Genomic DNA, 18,346 nt, shown 5'->3' on the forward strand with positions numbered 1-18,346 from the left:
GTGTCTGAAATATAGCTACTCCAGCTTTCTTTTGAATAATGTTAGCATGGTATATCTTTCTCCATCCCTCTACCTTTAATCTGTCTGTGTCTTTATATTTAAAATAAATTTCTTGTAGACAACAGATAGTTGAGTCTGTTTTTTTTTATCCACTGTGTCAGTCTCTGTCTTTTAATTGATTTATTTAGACAAATTACATTCAAAGAGATTAGTGATATAGTTGGATTGGTATCTACTGTGTTTGTGATGTTTTAAATTTACCATGCTGTTCTTTTCTCCCCACTTCCCCATCCCCACTTTTTTTCTCTTTTCTTCACTTTATGCCTTCTCTGGTTTTAATTGAGTATTTTATATGATTCCAATACCTGTCATCTCTTAGCATGTAAATTATACTTCTTTTAAAAAAAATTTTAGTGGTTTCCTTAACATTTGCTATTTACATTTACAACTAATCTAAGTCCACTTTTAAGTAACACTATCCTGCCTCATGGGCAGTGCAGGTACCTTTTAACACAGTCTTCTCATTGCCTCCCTCTCATCCCTTATTATTTTAAAGAGTTATCTCAAGACTAAGAAAAATAAAATATTTTGGTTTCATTTATTCCTTCTCTGACAGTCTTTCTTTATGTAGATCTGAGTTTCTGACCTATATCATTTCCCTTCTCTGTGAGGATTTTTTTTTTTTTTTGCATTTCTTGTAAGACAGGCCTACTAGTGACAAAATCCTTCCTTTTTTGTTTGTCTGAAAAAGTCTGTATTTCTCCTTCACTTTTGAAGGATAATTTGGCGGGACACAGAATTCTAGGTTGACTTTTTTTCCTTCAATATTGTAAATATTTTACTCCACTCTTTTCTTGCTTGCAGGGTTTCTCAAGAGACATTTCATGTAATTCTTACCCTTTTTCTTCCATAGGTGATGTGTTCTTTTTTGCTGTGGCTTCTTTCAAGACTTCTTCTTTGTCTTTGATTTTCTGCAGTTTGAATATGATATACCTAGGTGTAGATTTTTTTTATTATTTATCCTGCTTAGTGTGCTGTGAGCTTCCTGGATCTGTGATTTGGTGAATGTCATTAATTTTGGAAAATTCTTAGCCATTTTACCTCCAATATTTCTTCTCCTCCTTTTACTCTTTCTTCTCCTTTAGGTATTCCCATTATGTGTATGTTAAACTTTTTTAATTGTCCCACAGTCCTTGGATATTCATTTCCTTTTTTTCACTCTTTTTTCTCTTCACCTTTTATTTTGAGAAATTTCTACTGACATATCTTCAAGTTCACTGATTCTTCCCTTGACTGTGTCCAGCCAACTAATGAGCCCATCAGAGGCATTCTTCATTTATGTTACAGAGTTTTTTTATTTCAAGCATTCTCTTTTTATTCTTTCTTAGAGTTTTTATCTCTCTACTTATACTGCCCATGTGGCTTTGCATGTTGTCCACTTTTACCATTAGAGCCTTCTCATATTAAGCATAGTTATTTTTAATTCCCAATGGAATAATTCCAAAATCTCTGCCATACCTGAGGTTTGCTTTATCTCTTCAGACTGTGTTTTTTGCCTTTTAGCGTGCCTCCTACTTTTTCATTGAAATCTAGACATGATGTATTAGATCATTCAAACTAAGGTAGAGCTTTAGTGTGAGGTTTTATGTTTATATAGCTAGGAGTTAGACTATGTATAATATTTACTGAAGCTGTTGGTGTCATAGGCTTCAATTGCCTTGTTTTTGTCTCCCCTGTGTCTTTGCATTTCCCTGCAAGCTCCTTCCTAAATGGAGTGTGTGTCTTGCAGCTTTCTCAGTTGTAATCCACTTTTATTCTACTGGAGTCTCTTAATGTGGTGGTAACGTGCTGTGGATGGGAAGCATTCTATAACCTTACAATTAAATCTTATGGTTTTCTAGTAGGCCTGAGTCACTGGACTTTGACCTTCAGAAGAGTGTCTTATTTTTATCTCCCCCTTGAAAGGAAGTCTCGATGAGGCTGAGTGGTCTAGCACCCTTCCCCCACAGGTCAGATAAGGCTCTGGTAAATTTCCCTTAAGGGCAGGCTTTTGTTAAGAGAACAGAAAGCTCTTAAGATATTTTAAATGGTTGCTTTCCTCTGAACATATTTCAAAATGGTTGCTTTCCCCTTTTCTGCCCAAAGCAGGAGTAGATTTTTTCTGATCCTCACTGTGAGAACCTGATGAGTCTCCTGGTGGTAAATTCACAAAAGTATGGAGGGCTCCCTAAGACTGGGCCCCTAGCCCAGCTCTGCCTCTCAAGCTCTGCCTCTAGCAATTAACCAATTACTACTTAAATGTTCCTCATGAGCTGTGATTGTATTCAGCCATCTCAGGGTAGTAGTTTGCCCTGTGACCTCAGTTTTCTGATGGATGTAAGGATTGTTGATTAGCTTTTTTTCTGTCATGAGAATGGAAATGATCACTTCCAACTCTTCAGATTTGAAGCAGAAACCAGAAGTTTCTTTGTATAGAATAGATTCTTCCTATCGGTTCACGATATTGAATGATTGTGATAAATGTTCCTATCCTACACTGTGGAGTGCAACCCAGATCTTAACATACCTTCTGAATTGTTTTTAAAGAATTTTTAAAAATTATGATTAGTATAGTTTTAATGTTGTGTGTTTTATTATATATGATTCCATGAAATTGATGATTTAGGAAACTCTGCTTAAAAACATGAATTTAACCACCATTTCCCACACTTTTCTTGGTTTGTGTTAGTTGGTTTTGACAAAGCACCAAAATGACTTTAAGATAGAGCTGAAATATCTGGAGGACGACCTCCTTCTGCGCCTCTCTGCGGCAGAGGGGAGCTTTCTAGATGACACCAAACTGGTGGAGAGTCTGGAGATGACAAAGGCGACTGTGGCAGAGATAGAGCACAAGGTAGGAAAAGGCAGAGGACGCCTGGCGGTTTTAATGCTCTCTTTGAGTGAAGTGCTTGGGGAGAAAATGTAATCAGACTTGGTCATTTATTTAAGAGAATTAACTTGTGGAATTCAGGTCATTTAATAAACTGCCTTTAAAAATTGGAGTGTGTGGGGTTCTGCATAGAGATAGAGATGGTTGAACTTGTGTTCCTCCTAATTCAGCAGCAATCCACTCATTCAAATTAGACTCTGTTAGGCTGTTATTTTTTTCTGAGTGACCAAATATGAAGAAAATTGGGGCCTGCTGGCTTATATGGCCTAAAATCTAAAAAGGCTTAGCATCTACTTCTGGCAAACTGACATCCTCTAGTCTCACCACGGGTTTCCTAGGCTGTTGTACATTTTAGTGAAATACTTAGAGCTGAGGTTTTGTTTACAAGCCTTCAGTTGTGGGAGACAAGCGAGGGATGGTCTCCTGCTGTACTCAAATGCATTATTCACCCTGGGAAAATGACATTTTCTAAAAGCCAGTAAAAATTTTCTTTGAGTAGACTTCCTGCTGAACATCCAACATGTCCCAATATGCCTTATGCATGGTAGGCACTTGGAACTTTCACAAGTGGCCATTAACTCTTAAAATTCCATTGTTTCAAAATAAGAGGAATTCTTATGTGCTTTCTAACATATCCTTATTACTAAGTAATCTATTAATTACTCAGCTGAGGCTGTGTCACCACGCATCCAAAATATTTGTCTTAATTTAAGCAAGGAAGTGGAATCCTGAATTACTCTATCCTTTTAAGTAAGTGAATTCTAGGTGGCTCCTAAGATGGTAAAGATTAGAGCAATTAAGTAAATTAGGTCTTAGCTTTGAAGTTAAATTCTAATTGTCTCTTAAAATGTCTCTTCCTATCTCCTTAATATATCTCCATGTAGTGACTTCCCTCTCAGCACTACATTTTCTTTATTTCCTTTTATACGTAAACATGAGGAGTCCAGTCTATAAAAAAGGTTGGAGAAATATTGCATCTTATAAAGCCATAGGACCAGCAGTCTTAGATAAAAGACTTAAACAAAAGAACTAGATTTTTGAGCCTTCAATAAAAATGAATATGTTGGTTGATGGTGTTTTTTTGTTTTAATTATCTCTCTGAATGTACCCAGAGGCTAATACATAAAGATAAACTAAATGGAAGCATATGAGCATATGGATGATCTGGTGCAAAGTCAGAATTAGACAGCCATAAGAATCTTCATATAAAGGATTTTAGTAAGCATGGCTATTGGATGTATTATTGACCTTGGCTGCTTTTGTATACCTTGTTGACTAATAAAGTTATTGGCATTGAATTGACCCAGCAGACTTTTAAGAGCTATCCCTGGGAGGCGATAGAGCTGGGTTATTAACCCCTGAAAGAGAGAGGGGAGGCGGGAAGGTGACATTACTCAGAACAAATTCTGTAGAACCAAAAACAAGCAAGTCTGTTTAATGTGTAACCATAAAACAGCTAGAGTTATATCCATACTCACTGAAAACCCAGTTTATGAAAAAGTCTATTTAAAAATATGAATTTAATAATTTTAGAAAAACTCAAGAACATAGATCCCATACATGTTATCTATTTTAATACCAATAATTTCTGATTTCAGATATGTCCCTTCCATCACTTGGATACGTATAGAGAATATGAAGAGTAAGTGACTTATGTTGTTTGATCCCACCGTAGGTGATTGAAGCTAAGGAAAATGAAAGAAAAATCAACGAGGCCCGAGAATGTTACAGACCAGTGGCAGCAAGAGCATCTCTTCTTTATTTTGTTATTAATGACCTCAGAAAAATCAACCCCATCTATCAATTCTCTTTGAAGGTAATGGTGAATAGGCAAGGAAAAATTTATACTTCAGGAATTCAGCTTGTTTCTGAAAGTTTAGAATTTACTTGCAAGCAATCAGTGTACCTGGTAAGGAGTCATGAGGATCTAGCTACCAAAAAAAAAAACCCTCAAAAACGTCCTCATTCTCTCAGTAACTTTCATTTATAGTTTTTAATAAGGCTTTGAGATAATTAAACTATGTGACATAATACATTTGTTTTCTTAAACAGAGTCTTACAGTTTATTATAGTTTCACACTATGGAGCTAGTGTGCAAGAGAATTCTCCTTGAGGCTCCTATACTTTCTTTGTGAAAATGTCGGTTTTTTTATAAAGAGATTTTCTATATTATTTTGGTATAGAGGGAGAAAGAGTGAGAACAACTATTTATTAAGCCACTATTACGTGCAAGGCACTTTCATACTTTGGTTCATTTTTATGCCTGAAACATCTCAATAAAGTATAGTATTTTACTCCTATTTTAAAAAAAGAAAACCAGCATTTTCAGATTTTAAAATAAATTACCAAAGAATTCACGTTTCATAATAGTAAGAACCAGGATTTGAACCCATGACTGTTTGATTCCAAAGTCCACGCTCCTTACTTTGCCCCATTCTGTCTCTGGGCAGTATCCGCCCATTCTGTCAGTGTTTAAACAAATCGTTATTGAGATCAGTCATCATGCCAGATACCCTGCTGGTCACTTAGTGTACAGTTTTGAAAAAAACAGATATAAATGGAAGTATATAGGGGTGTGTGTGTGTGTGTGTGTGTGTGTATGTGTATAAAAGTGATAGGTACAATGAGAGAGAATAATAGGGATGATTGGGGCTGTTTTACTGGGGGCCCAGGGAAAGCCACTCAGAGGAAGTGACCTTATAGCTGATTCCTGAAGAATAAGTAGGATTTAGCCATTTGAAAAGTGTTTGGAGAAAACAAGGATGTGTGAGACATAAAAGGGTTTGGGATTCCAGGCAATAAATGAATCTATGTGGCTGGAAGGTAATGAGTGAGGGAGAAGACGGCAAGACACGAGTCTAGAGAGGTGCGAAGGTCCAGATCACATGAGGCCTTGTAGACCATGTTGGGGATTTTGGATTATAGTCCGTGTACCAAAAGAAGCCATTGAAAAGTTTTAAGCAGGTGACTGATATGATAACCAAAGACTCAAAAGTAAATATACTTGTGATATGATTGAAGCTAGAATAATAACCTCTTGGAGCTGGATTGGACGTGGGCAATAATGAAGAGGAAAAAGTCAAGAATAACTAGCAGGTTTCTAGTAGTATGGAACCAGTGTGCAAAAATCCTGAGAAGCACAGTGTGGTTGGATTTTGGAACAGCCACAGAGTATAAGGAGAATAATAAAACTGAATCAGTAGTGTCAGCCCAGTGTCACCCAAGTACCGAAACGAGACTAAGGCATTACACAAAACACTGCAGAGCAGCCCCCTCAGGAACGTTGTTGTAAAACTGCTCGAAAAGAGATTAGTAAGTTGAATCCAGTCACATATAAAAAGCACAATAATTATGCCCAAGTGGAATTTATGCCAGGAGTGCAATTTGGTTAAACATTCAAAAATCACACAATGTAATCCTTCATGATAATAGAATAAAAGAGCAAAACCAGATGATCATTTCAGTGGATGCAAAGAACTTGACAAATCTCAACACCCGGTTAGAAGAAAAAAGAAAAATTGTGAGCAAACTAGGAATGGATGGTAGCTTCTCAATCTGATAAAGGACTCCTACAAAAATCTACAGCTAACATTATACTTAGTGTTGAAAAACTGAACGCTTTCCCCTAAGATCAGGAACAAGACACGGATGTCTTCACTCAACACTTCTATTCAACGCTGCACTGGAAATTACAGCCAGTGGAATATTACAAGAAAAGATACAGAGATTTAAAAAGGAGAAAAACTGTCTTTTTTTCTCAGATGACCTGATCATGTGTGTGGAAAATGATAAGAAATCTACAAAAAAGCTTCTAGGACTAAAAGTGAATTTTAGCACGATTGCAGGATGTAAAGTCAATATGCAAAATCCATTGTATTTCTATATAGGAGGAACAAACAATTGGAAAATAAAATGAAGAACTCAATACTATTTACAATAGCTTCTAAAACCGTGAAACTCTTTGGGATAATTCTAACAAAATGAATACAAGATCTGCATTCTAAAAGCTACAAAACATTGTTGAGAAAATTAAAGAAGGCCTAACTAAATGAAGAGTGTACCATGTTTATGTTTTGAAATGCTCAATATTATTAGGATGTCATTTCTCTCCAAATTGATCTATAGATTCAATTCAATTTCAATCAGAATCCCAGAAGGCTTTTTCTGTGGAAATTGGCAAGCTGATTCTAAAATTTGTGTAGAAATGCAAAGGATTTAAAGTAAGTAAGTTTGAAAAACAACAACAAATTTGGCAGATTTATAGTACCTGATTTCAAACTTATTATAAACCTACACTAATTAAACTAAAGAAAAATACATAGATTGACAGAACAGAATAGAGAGTCCAGAAGTAGGCCCACAAATGTATGGTCAACTGATTTTTGGCAATGATGCCAAGACGATTCAATGAGGAAGAGATAGTTTTTACAACAAATGGAGCTGGGACAACGCAATATCCAAATGGACTAAAATGAACCTCAACCATTATATCACACTGTCGACAAAATTAACTCAAAATGAATAAGCTAAGCTATAAAATTTCTAAGAAAAAGTCTTTGGCTTGGGTTAGGCAAAGATTTCTTAGGATATAATAGATAGAAAAAAATTGATAAACTGAACCTTATCAAATTAAGAAATGTATAGTCTTCAAAAGACATTGTTAAGAAAATGAATAGACAAGCCACAGACTAGTAAAAACTATTTCCAATACATATATCTAACAAAGCACTTATATCAGAATATATAAAGAACTTGTACAACTCAATAATAAGACAAACAACCCCATTAAAAATAAAGATTTGAATAGACATGTCACAATATATAAGACATACTAAGACATATGTATTGCCCCTAAGCACATTAAAAGAACCCTCAACAGTCATCAGAGAAATGCAAAGTGAAAACAGAATGAGGTATTACCATATAACCAGTAGAACAGCTAAAATTTTATAAGACTGTCAGTAACAAGTGTTAGCACAGATCTCATTTGTCAAAACTCATCAAACTGTACTCTTAAGGGGCATGTTTTATTGCATATAAATTAAAACTGATTTTTAAATGTAAATATCAAATGACTACTTTGTTAATACCTTCTTACCAATATTTACACTATGTTTCTGTCACTGTAGGGTTTTACTTTCACTCAAATATACATAATTCAAGGCAAATTGGTCTTTGGTCCCTAGTCCCTGTCCACCAGTCAAAAATATATATTTTATATCTACTTATAGATATTCAGATGTGTTTAGATATATATTTAATTATATATATATATATATAAAAATCCAGATAGCCCATTATTACTGAGGCATGAAATAGAGTAATAAATATTGAGAGTGATTTTAAGAGGAAAAAAGAGATAATCAAAGGGCATGCCAAAAGTACATGGGTACAACAACAACAACAACAACAAAATAACCTGTTAAAAAAATGGGCAGTTGGGCCAGCCCCAGTGGCCTAGTGGTTAAGTTCAGCGTGCTCCACATCAGCAGCCTGGGTTCAGTTCCTGGGCGCAGACCTACACCACTCGTCTATCAGTGGCCATGTTGTGACAGCAGCTCACATACAAAACAGAGGAAGATTGGCAATAGATGTTAGCTCAGGGCGAATCTTCCTCAGCCAAAAAAAAATAGGCAAAGGACCTGAAATAGGCATTCTCCCAAGAAGATATGCAAATGGCTAACAAGCATATGAAAAGATTTTCAACATCACTAATCCTTAGGAAAATGCATATGAAAATCACAGTGAGATACCATTTCATGCCCCTTAGAATGACTACTATAAAAAAAAATGCAGAAAATCAAGTGTTAGCAAGGATATGGAGAAACTGGAACCCTTGTGCACTGTTGGTGGGATTATAAAATAGTGCAGCTGCCATGGAAGACAATATGACAATTCCTCAAAAAATTAAAGATAGAGGGGCTGGCCCCGTGGCAGAGTGGTTAAGTTTGCGTGCTCCGCTGCAGGCAGCCCGGTGTTTCGTTGGTTCAGATCCTGGGCGCGGACATGGCACTGCTCATCAAACCACACTGAGGCAGCATCCCACATGCCACAACTAGAAGGACCCACAACAAAGAATATACAACTATGTACCGGGGGGCTTTGGGGAGAAAAAGGAAAAAAAATAAAATCTTTAAAAAAAAAATTAAAGACAGAATTGCCATATGGTTAAGCAGTTCCACTTCTGAGTATATACTCAAAAGAATTGGATGATAGTCTTAAAGAGGTATTTGTACACCCACATTCATAGCAGCATTATTCACACAGTCATGTGTCGGTCAAGTCATCCCTTTGCTTGACGAAAGGTATACATGCTGAGAAATGCATTGTTAGGCAATTTTTTTGTTGTATGAACATCACAGAGTGCATTTACACAAACCTATCTGGTATAGCCTACTACACACCTAGGTTATGTGGTGCTAATCTTATGGGACCACCATCTTATATACGGTCTGTCATTAACCAAAATGTATGCGGTGCATGACTGTGGCTAAAGATGGAAGCAACTCAAATGCCCATGAATGGATGAATGGATAAACAAAATGTGATATGTACATGCAGTGGAATATTATTTAGCTTTAAAAAGGAGGGAAATTCTGACACATGCTACACCATGGATGAAACTCGAGGATATTATCCTGAGTGAAATGCCCAGTCACAATAATACAAACACTGTGTAATTCCACTTTATAAGGGATCTAGAGGAGTCAAACTCATAGAGACAGAAAGTAGAATGGTGATTACCAAGGACAGAGGGGGAAGAGGAAATGTAGAGTTGATATGTAACAGAGTTTCAGTTGTGCAAGATGGAAAAGTTCTGGAGATTGGTTGGACAACAAGGTGAATACACTTAATACTATGGAATGGTACACTTAAGTATATTAAGATGGTGAATTTTATGTTCTGTGTATTTTATTACAATATACAATTAATTGTATGTATATATATTTTTTTCTTTCTAAGTACACCGGTAGAAGGAGAGAAGATGATGCAATTCAGTTGTCTAGGGAGGAGATGTGGATAGATTTTTATGGAATGATGTTAATAATAATAGTAATAGCAAACATTTAATGAGCACTTACCGTAAGCCAGGAACTCTTCGAAGAGCTCATATAATCCTCATAAAAATCCCATCCTGTCTCTCCAGAGATAAACCTTAAACTGGAGCCCCGTGTGTCTGGGGCCAGCTAGACACCCAGGCACCCTTTTCACCCTTTAACAGTCACTTTGAATTCCGCAGTCTTTCAACATGCTCTTCCACAGAGCAATCGCGCAGGCTGACAAGGTGGAGGACATGCAGGGGCGCATCTCAGTCCTGATGGAGAGCATAACCTATGCCGTCTTCCTCTACACCAGCCAGGCGCTGTTTGAGAAGGACAAGCTCACCTTCCTGTCCCAGATGGCTTTTCAGGTGAGGGAGTTGGTCATTCCAAAGCATCCCCGGAAGCAAAGTCACACATCTCTGTTTATCATGTACTTTACTGCTGCTGAAGGGAAGCACAGACACCCTTTTTGGAAGCCCTTGGTGGCATGAGGAGAGTCTGAGTTTCCCAGAGGGAGCTTGGGCATGTGACAACCTTCTAATAGGTCACCGTGTGTTGGTGTGGGTGGGTGTACGCTTTAAGCAACCATGTCAGCTATCACCCTGAAAATCAGATGGATATGACATTCTCCTTATCTTCTCAGGTCCTGTACAGAACCTCCCAGGTACTACCAGGGAGATTCTCTGAGATCAGTCATGAATCCAGATCTGAGTAGTCCTAAGAGTTTCTCAGAGCCCCTTTAAAAAACAGTGAGTGGGTACAAAGAGCCCCGGGTGTGACACTCCACCTTCAGTAAGACCTACCACTCTTTTACTCTTTTTGATATGGACTTCTGCAAAAGATTTTTTTTAAACAAAGGTGCCCATGATAAGAAGAAAACATTGACGACATGCGTAGATGAAATAAGCATGTTCATTTTAGGTTCGTTTGCTGTATAACTTTTTCTATCAGTCCAAATCTTGGCAAAAGGTCACTGACTGATGTTTGTCGTGTCCTCCACAGTGCCTTGCCCAAAGAAGGCGTTTTATAAATACCTGCTGTTAATAAAGATAGACTGTCACTTCTCTTTCAATATTTTTGGTATTTGTAGATTCCTTTGGGTTATATAAGAATACATGGGTGTAGGTGTTTTATAGTGTATTTGATAAACAGGAGCAAGGCACTACAAAATGAAATTTTTGCTTTTATACATATTGCTCATTAACAGTAAAGGCAAGGAATGATAATACTTGACATACACACACATGCATACACACCTGTTTAAAACTTCCTCTTGGAAGCCACAGATAAATTGATTTATCTCAAATCCTAACAATCTACATAAAGCCTCAGATATAGGGGCACAATTACTTTTTTGTTGAAATAAATTGAATTAAGAAAAGATTATCTAATAAAAGATTATTTTAATGCATGTTACCACCCCTAATGTATTTTGAAAATGTCTAGAATTTTTAAATAGCATAAAACTCAAACATTTTCCCTGTTTATCTTTATAAGGTGCTATAGTTTTTATGTGGAAATTAAGGCTATTTCATTTGTGCCCCCTAAAATATTCTGTGGACTTCTTATCAATTCTGTAATCAGGATGTTTAAAGTTTGTTTCAAGTCATGATCTGTTTAGTTGTATCTATAAAACAATAATTTCCAGGGGCCGGCCCCATGGCCGAGTGATTAAGTTCACCCACTCCGCTTTGGCGGCCCAGGGTTTCACCGGTTTGGATGGTAGGTGCAGACATGGCACCGCTCATCAAACCATGCTGAGGCAGCGTCCCACATGCCACTAGAAGGACCCACAACTAAAAAAAAAAACATACAACTATGTACCGGGGGGCTTTGGGGAGAAAAAGGAAAAAAATTTAAAAATTTTTAAAAAACAAACAATAATTTCTGGGTTTTCTCAATCTCACATATAAGAAAAATCTCTCACTCATCTTGTAGTTTATTGGATGTAATTTCTGTACCGGGACTAACTTATAATACTAGTTCTACTTTCTGTTTAGTAATTCAGTCCATTGTCATCTGAGGCTGTCTCATTTGTGTAACAAGTTTTAAGACAAGTTTGATCTCATAGCAGAAGACTAAATATGAAAGCATATTTCACATGTTGCTAATAGTCATAGGTGTTAAAATTGGAATAAACCAGCCCTTGTAATTATTTCTTTTTTTTTTTTCTGCTTTATCTCCCCAAACTCCCCCATACATAGTTGTATATCTTAGTTGTGGGTCCTTCTAGTTGTGGTATGTGGGACGCCGCATCAACGTGACCTGACAAGCAGTGCCATGTCTGCGCCCAGGATCCGAACCCTGGGCCGCCACAGCGGAGCACGCAAACTTAACCACTCGGCCATGGGGCCGGCCCCATTGTAATTATTTCTTACTGGATTTCTGATCAAGGTTTTGAGATCATGGACATAATCTAAGATCCCTGATTTCAGCTGTAGAACAGATATATATGTATAGGAATGCTCAGCAGACGTGGTTCTGCCTATTCAGCCATGTCTATTAGGTGATGACTACTTCCTATGTCATGATTTTGATGTAAACCAAATGACCCTTTTCAATTTTGTGTACTCTCAAGATTTTGTTGAGAAAGAAAGAGATAGACCCTCTTGAATTGGATTTCCTGCTTCGATTCACAGTTGAACACACTTACCTGAGTCCTGTTGACTTCCTAACTACTCAGTCATGGAGTGCTATAAAGGTATGTTAGGAACATGGCTCTTCACTTTCTAAATCTTATTTCAAATCTCAGTTCTCTCAAATGTAGAAATGTAGTTTAAAAACTACAGGTGATATATGCCATTTCCTTTGTAGAAATATACTATATATTGTGATGTTTTTAAATTAATCTTTGTATAAGTAGATTGATTAATTTCTTATTTGAAAGTAAAGTAACTTTTGACCTATTTATGGGTAGAAAAGTTGTTAATAAATATGTATAGCCTGCAGGACCTGTGGTAAAAGTCAAGAAATATAAGTCAATTTATGTTATTTACCTGAGTCTAGTTGCTTTATTCGGTTTTCTTTTTTAAAATACTTCTCCACTTTTTCCAAATAGTTTTGTTAATTACATAACTCTATGGTAGTTTATTCTCATTATAAAATGTTTAAGCAGAACAGAATATTGTAGAGAAAAAAGTGGTAGTCGTCCTTCAGCCTCAGTTATCAATCCTTAACCCATTTTTCTGTCAGAAGATCCCATTGTTAAGAATTTATTCTCCCAGGCTTTGGAACGCCTTCAAGATGCTCATCATATGCTAAGCTTTGCCCTACTCTTTTTGTCTAACAAGGAAATATTTCTATGCATGGAAAATAACTGTTATCCCTTATTTTTATAAGTATGTTTAGATTTATTTTTTTAAATAGAACTTTTAATTAGATCTAACTTTAGAATTATAAATTCAAATTCAATGGTATATTGGTCAGAGTCTCAGCAGAAAACATATAGCACGTGTGAAAGAGTGATAAAAAAAATGGTTAACAGAGGATATTTTCCAAGTATGGGAAGAAGGATAAGAGAATCAACCAAGGATGGGGATGGAAAAAGGAGGAAAAGGAGCAGTTACTGAGACAACTGAAAAATGAAGTTATGGGAAAGAGCCAGCCTATAGGAGCTCTGGCATTCAGTAGAGGAACGATGCCACTGCCAAACTGCGTCACAGCAGCGAAAGAGCTGGGGAGGAAGTATCCCCACCTCTCTCTTTAGCTTTCCAGTCTCCTGCCAGTGCCTTCTATTAGCCAAATCCACCAGGGAGCTGAGTTTAAGTAATCCTTAGAGATTGCTCTGTTAGCAGGGCAGAAAAGATGCCGAGTAAATCTGGAGAGGAAATGAAGACTATCCAGCACTACTCATTTACATAGGATTTGATACATTTCCTAGCCTTTATCTCAAACTTTCAGCTCTTGTACCCACCATTTGTATCTGTTCCTCTGTTGTCTTACAGGCAGTAGCCCTTATGGAAGAATTTCGAGGCATAGACCGAGATGTGGAAGGATCTGCCAAGCAGTGGAGGAAGTGGGTAGAATCTGAGTGTCCAGAAAAAGAAAAGTTACCGCAAGAATGGAAGAAGAAAAGTTTAATACAGAAGCTGATTATTTTGAGAGCAATGCGCCCTGACAGACTGACATACGCTCTCAGGTGGGGCAGTCAGCATTTTCAGAAATGCAAGTTAACCTGGAGGAAACTTAGTCCTCGGGGCTAAGTCCTGGCGGAGGCATTTACAGTCCATATTGATGACAAATGATTCTGCTGAAATTTTGGCATTGTAATCACTACTATTGTTAAAATTTGCTAAACAGTGCGCTAGTCTGTGTGCAGACTCAGAACATCCTTCCCGAAAAGCTTAATTCTGAAATCAGTAGGGAAAACAGGGAACCGATAGAAATATTCTAAGAAGAAAGATGGGTGTCAACAGAGTTCAGAGGCCAAGAACGTGCATTATCCAAGTGTAATTTCTGTCGTCTTTATTCAATGGTGGCTTTTTGGTTCTGCAGATTTTGCACATCAAACAAAAATGAATTCTTTCATGTAGATACTTGTCATCCTATAACTTTACAACCAACGCAATTTAAAAGCAGAAACCTCCATCTACATCTTGGTTCAAGTGTCCTTTTTCTTTGCCCTTTTGGCTTCAAATTGGTAATTTGCTGCTTAATTCACACAAGTCATGTTCTCATTTGAATTCACCAACCAGACTTTCTCAACATCCTTCCTACGCCTGCTCTTCTTTCTTCAATAGTATTCACGTGCCTTGAGTTTTTTCTTTTGCTTTGTCTAGTTCAGCCAGTTTCCCTTTGCAGAAGCCACTGCCACACCCTACTTTACAAGTTAATTCTGCTTAGTCCTACTTACTGTGTGCTAAATCTGAAACTGCTGGAAAATAATCCTTGCTTAATTGAGCTTCCCTGTGTTAGAAACACCCCAAAAATCATTTGTATATTCATGAGAAGCCCAGCAGGCTGGAAAATTGCACTGTGGCAAATCTAATGAACTGTTAATAAGTAATGGGGGATCTGGCAGGAGATCTGGGGGATACAAAGCCATATGCAGGCAGCTGATGGTACTCAGAGGGGGGTCTCAGTAGCCCCCCAAAATGGAATGTAGGCTTCTGATTTTCAGAGCTTCTAAAGCAGAGAGGGATTTCACTGACACTACTGCATAAATCTCGTTGGATTCATATTGTCATTCTTAATAAAACATCCCATGTAATAAACATGGTTTCCTTCCTTCCTGTGCCTGGGGTTTGAGCTGATCCAAGTTGTGACACTTTTCAAGGTCAAAACCACTGATGATGTTCTTTGCATTATTCTTTTTTATAGGAATTTTGTGGAGGAAAAGCTGGGCACAAAGTATGTGGAAAGAACCAGATTAGACTTAGTTAAAGCATTTGAAGAAAGCAGCCCAGCCACCCCGGTATTCTTCATCCTCTCTCCAGGAGTAGATGCCCTTAAAGACATAGAGATCCTTGGTGAGTGGCATGGAGGCTTGCTGGCCCGCCCTCCCTCTTGCCCAACGCCCACCAGACCTTCCTTTCGGTTCACAGTTATCTTAGTTTCTTTTTTTTTTCCATCTGTTGGAGATTGAGTGTATGGAAAATGTAAAGCTAATAACACTATAGACTGAAGACATGTTCAAATGGAACATTCCTCTGGTTGGCATAATGCAAGTTTCTTTTGTACTGTTTTCCACCTTTTGACTATATGAGGGCCAGAGGGCAATTTTCTCCGTGCTCTTGTAATCTTGTGCCCCCTGTGACTAAATAATGGTCATTAGAGCAAGTCTATTCGATTGTGCAAAGCACTGTCGCTTTGTGTTTTGGATTGCTATTCCCCACGGCCTGCCCGAGAATACCAGGTTAATAGAGCTGTGACCTGACTGTGCTCGATTCAAGCACGGCCTCACAAGGTGAGAGGCTCTTGCGTTGACTCAGTGGGCCAATCTGTTCAAAAAATGATGTGATATCTACCACATGTTGCTCCTTTTTATGAAGGAAATGTTTTGCTACTCTTGCAAGAGTTTATAAAGCTCAATAACAATGCTTGCCATCTGTCAAAATGTCAAAAGCTTCATTACCATAAAACCAGAGGAACTGATTTCCACAGGCTTTGCTAATGCTTGCAAGGAGGCAGCTGTGGAGAGCTCAAAATGCTGCTTGTTGAAATGACAGAGATTTAGTTTGGATTCTTCAGGAAAGTGACCTAGAAGGTGGCAGCAGTGACCACAGATGGACATAGGACCACAAAATTCCAGACTCTTCTCACCTCTCCTTGGTTCACTTTTCCTCTCACCATATTGTATCCTTCCACAGGCAAAAGACTTGGGTTTACAATTGACTCGGGAAAATTCCACAATGTGTCTTTAGGACAAGGTCAGGAGACAGTGGCAGAAATGGCACTGGAGAAAGCTTCCAAAGGAGGACACTGGGTCATACTCCAAGTGAGTATTACGTTTTCATGGAAGACACTGGGAACAAACACAGGGGATGGGCTGTGCAGGGCTGCCCTGCCCAACAGGAATGATCCTTTCATACAACACATGGAGATTTGCAGAGTCCTAGGGGTTCTCTCGCTATCAATGACACCTCCAAATGTGATAAGAGACTCTGCCGACGAGGATGGCTATCATCTTTTGAGAGATTTTCTAGCCGTTAGAGGGAGCCCCACCATTCTCCCCACTTACAGATACCCGGAACACTCCAACAGTGCTTGAAGACAGACATGCTTGTGTAGATTGCCAACACTGTTGTCACAATATCTCATGTCTGCATGTTGCTTAAAAGTTGACAGCTTTTTTTCATATATTATCTCACACAATTCTGAGTCTGCCCTAAGTAGTTGTGTAACATTCCCTTTGTTAGTAAATAAGGGGATTGAAATAACCAACCCCTTTTTCCTTTCTGGGCTAACATTCTAAGTGTCTATGATTCTACAATCCTGTGTCCTCTAGGGTAGCTCCCTTGGCTGGGGATTCTAGCAAGAACCCAGGAACCAATGGAGCCCAGGCAAGCCTTATGGGAACCCAGGAGCCATGCTGACTCTTTCTACAGCAAGGCAAACTGGCTGTCTCAGCAGTTCTGGAAAGGGCCATTTGATTGGCAGCACAGTGATCCTAAAGGTTTTCATTTATATGCTAGGCTCTTTACTAGGCAGTTTGCAGGATACATTATCTCTAACCATTAAGCAAAGCTGCAGAGGTAGGTATTGTCATCCTGTCATAAACATGAGAAAAGTGAGCCTCAGAGTGGTCTGAAGAGCCTCATGGCCACATAGCTGGAAAGTGGCAGAGCTGGCACTTGAATTCAGGTCTGTTTGGCAGCAAGTGACATTCTTTCTGCTAGCCCATGCTGCCATCCTCGTGCAGAAATATGACATTGGCCTCTGTTAGTGTCTCCAGTATCCAGGGTTGATGCATTTTGCATTTCTGCTTGAAATAAAATTGGATTCATTAAGAAGCTGCCCAGAGTCCACACAGAATATAACCTCTGGGAGAGTAAGGCCTACTGCTTAGATGAGACCTTAGAAAGGTGACTTCGGATGGTGCGTCCCCTTCTGAGGCTCACAGAGTCAGTGAGTAACAGTGGAGGGTTTGTTTTTTCAGAGAGAGCAGTTGTTGCTCTGATAGTTGGGTGGACACTGAGATCTTCCCACAAAGGAAAGAGCTCTTTGAGAGTTCTCATGCCTCCAGCGGCTCAGACTGGCGAGCATCTGGGAGGAATACAGTCATCCCCACGAGTACACAGTATTCAAAGGGAAATGTCTGTTATTTTTATATCTATGCTAAGCTACCAGTTGTCCCCCAAAATGCAAGTTATAAGTTTTACCATAAAAAAATCCCGAAAGACCTTATTTTGTGAAGGATCTCCTTTTGGACATCTTTTCTAGACCTTTGATTTTTGTTCTTAGTGGTAAGCCAGTAACTTAGAATGTAACTATTTCATGACTTCTCTCACACATAGAATAATTGGAGAGAGACTAACCCAGTCTTTTGGTTGACCCAGTTTCTGCAGGTTTCTAGTAACCCTTCGATTGGCAATTAAAAGAGAAGCAAGACTTTGAAGAAAGAAAAGACTGCATAATGGAAACTTGCTATATTGTTTGTAATTTACATCAAATTATATCAGCATAGGCATATGATGTGTATGCATGTTAATGAGTTCTTAACCAAACTCTACCATGGTCAATTATTGTGATCAGATATAGCCCCGCTAGGGATATTTAGTTAGCATTTTATCAAAAGCCCACACTCCAGAGAAAACTATTGCAAAGGTAGGAGGATGGCAGCTCTCTTTATCTCAGATGCACACCAAATTGTTTGTGAAGTCACATAATAGATTTAAAAAATCATTTTTCATGGGCAAAATGGGTAGTTTTCAAG

The 18,346-nt window shown here is 38.2% G+C and overlaps 1 protein-coding gene across 3 annotated transcripts in view; it reads left to right on the forward strand.

The window, feature by feature from the left end:
- DNAH11 (dynein axonemal heavy chain 11) overlaps positions 1-18,346 on the forward strand; it is a 295,301-nt gene that overhangs the window by 249,597 nt on the left and 27,358 nt on the right. For 2 of the 3 annotated variants that reach the window (XM_070615891.1, XM_070615892.1), the window contains exons 67-73: positions 2,729-2,893; positions 4,605-4,745; positions 10,170-10,340; positions 12,551-12,673; positions 13,917-14,110; positions 15,292-15,440; positions 16,281-16,408. In XM_070615891.1, the coding sequence (XP_070471992.1) occupies positions 2,729-2,893; positions 4,605-4,745; positions 10,170-10,340; positions 12,551-12,673; positions 13,917-14,110; positions 15,292-15,440; positions 16,281-16,408 (1,071 nt within the window). Of the gene's footprint in view, positions 1-2,728; positions 2,894-4,604; positions 4,746-10,169; positions 10,341-12,550; positions 12,674-13,916; positions 14,111-15,291; positions 15,441-16,280; positions 16,409-18,346 lie in introns of those variants that run through there. The other variant, XM_070615893.1, reaches the window with a different exon arrangement.

The sequence above is a fragment of the Equus przewalskii genome, chromosome 4 (assembly GCF_037783145.1).
Source record: "Equus przewalskii isolate Varuska chromosome 4, EquPr2, whole genome shotgun sequence".
Lineage (NCBI taxonomy): Eukaryota > Metazoa > Chordata > Mammalia > Perissodactyla > Equidae > Equus > Equus przewalskii.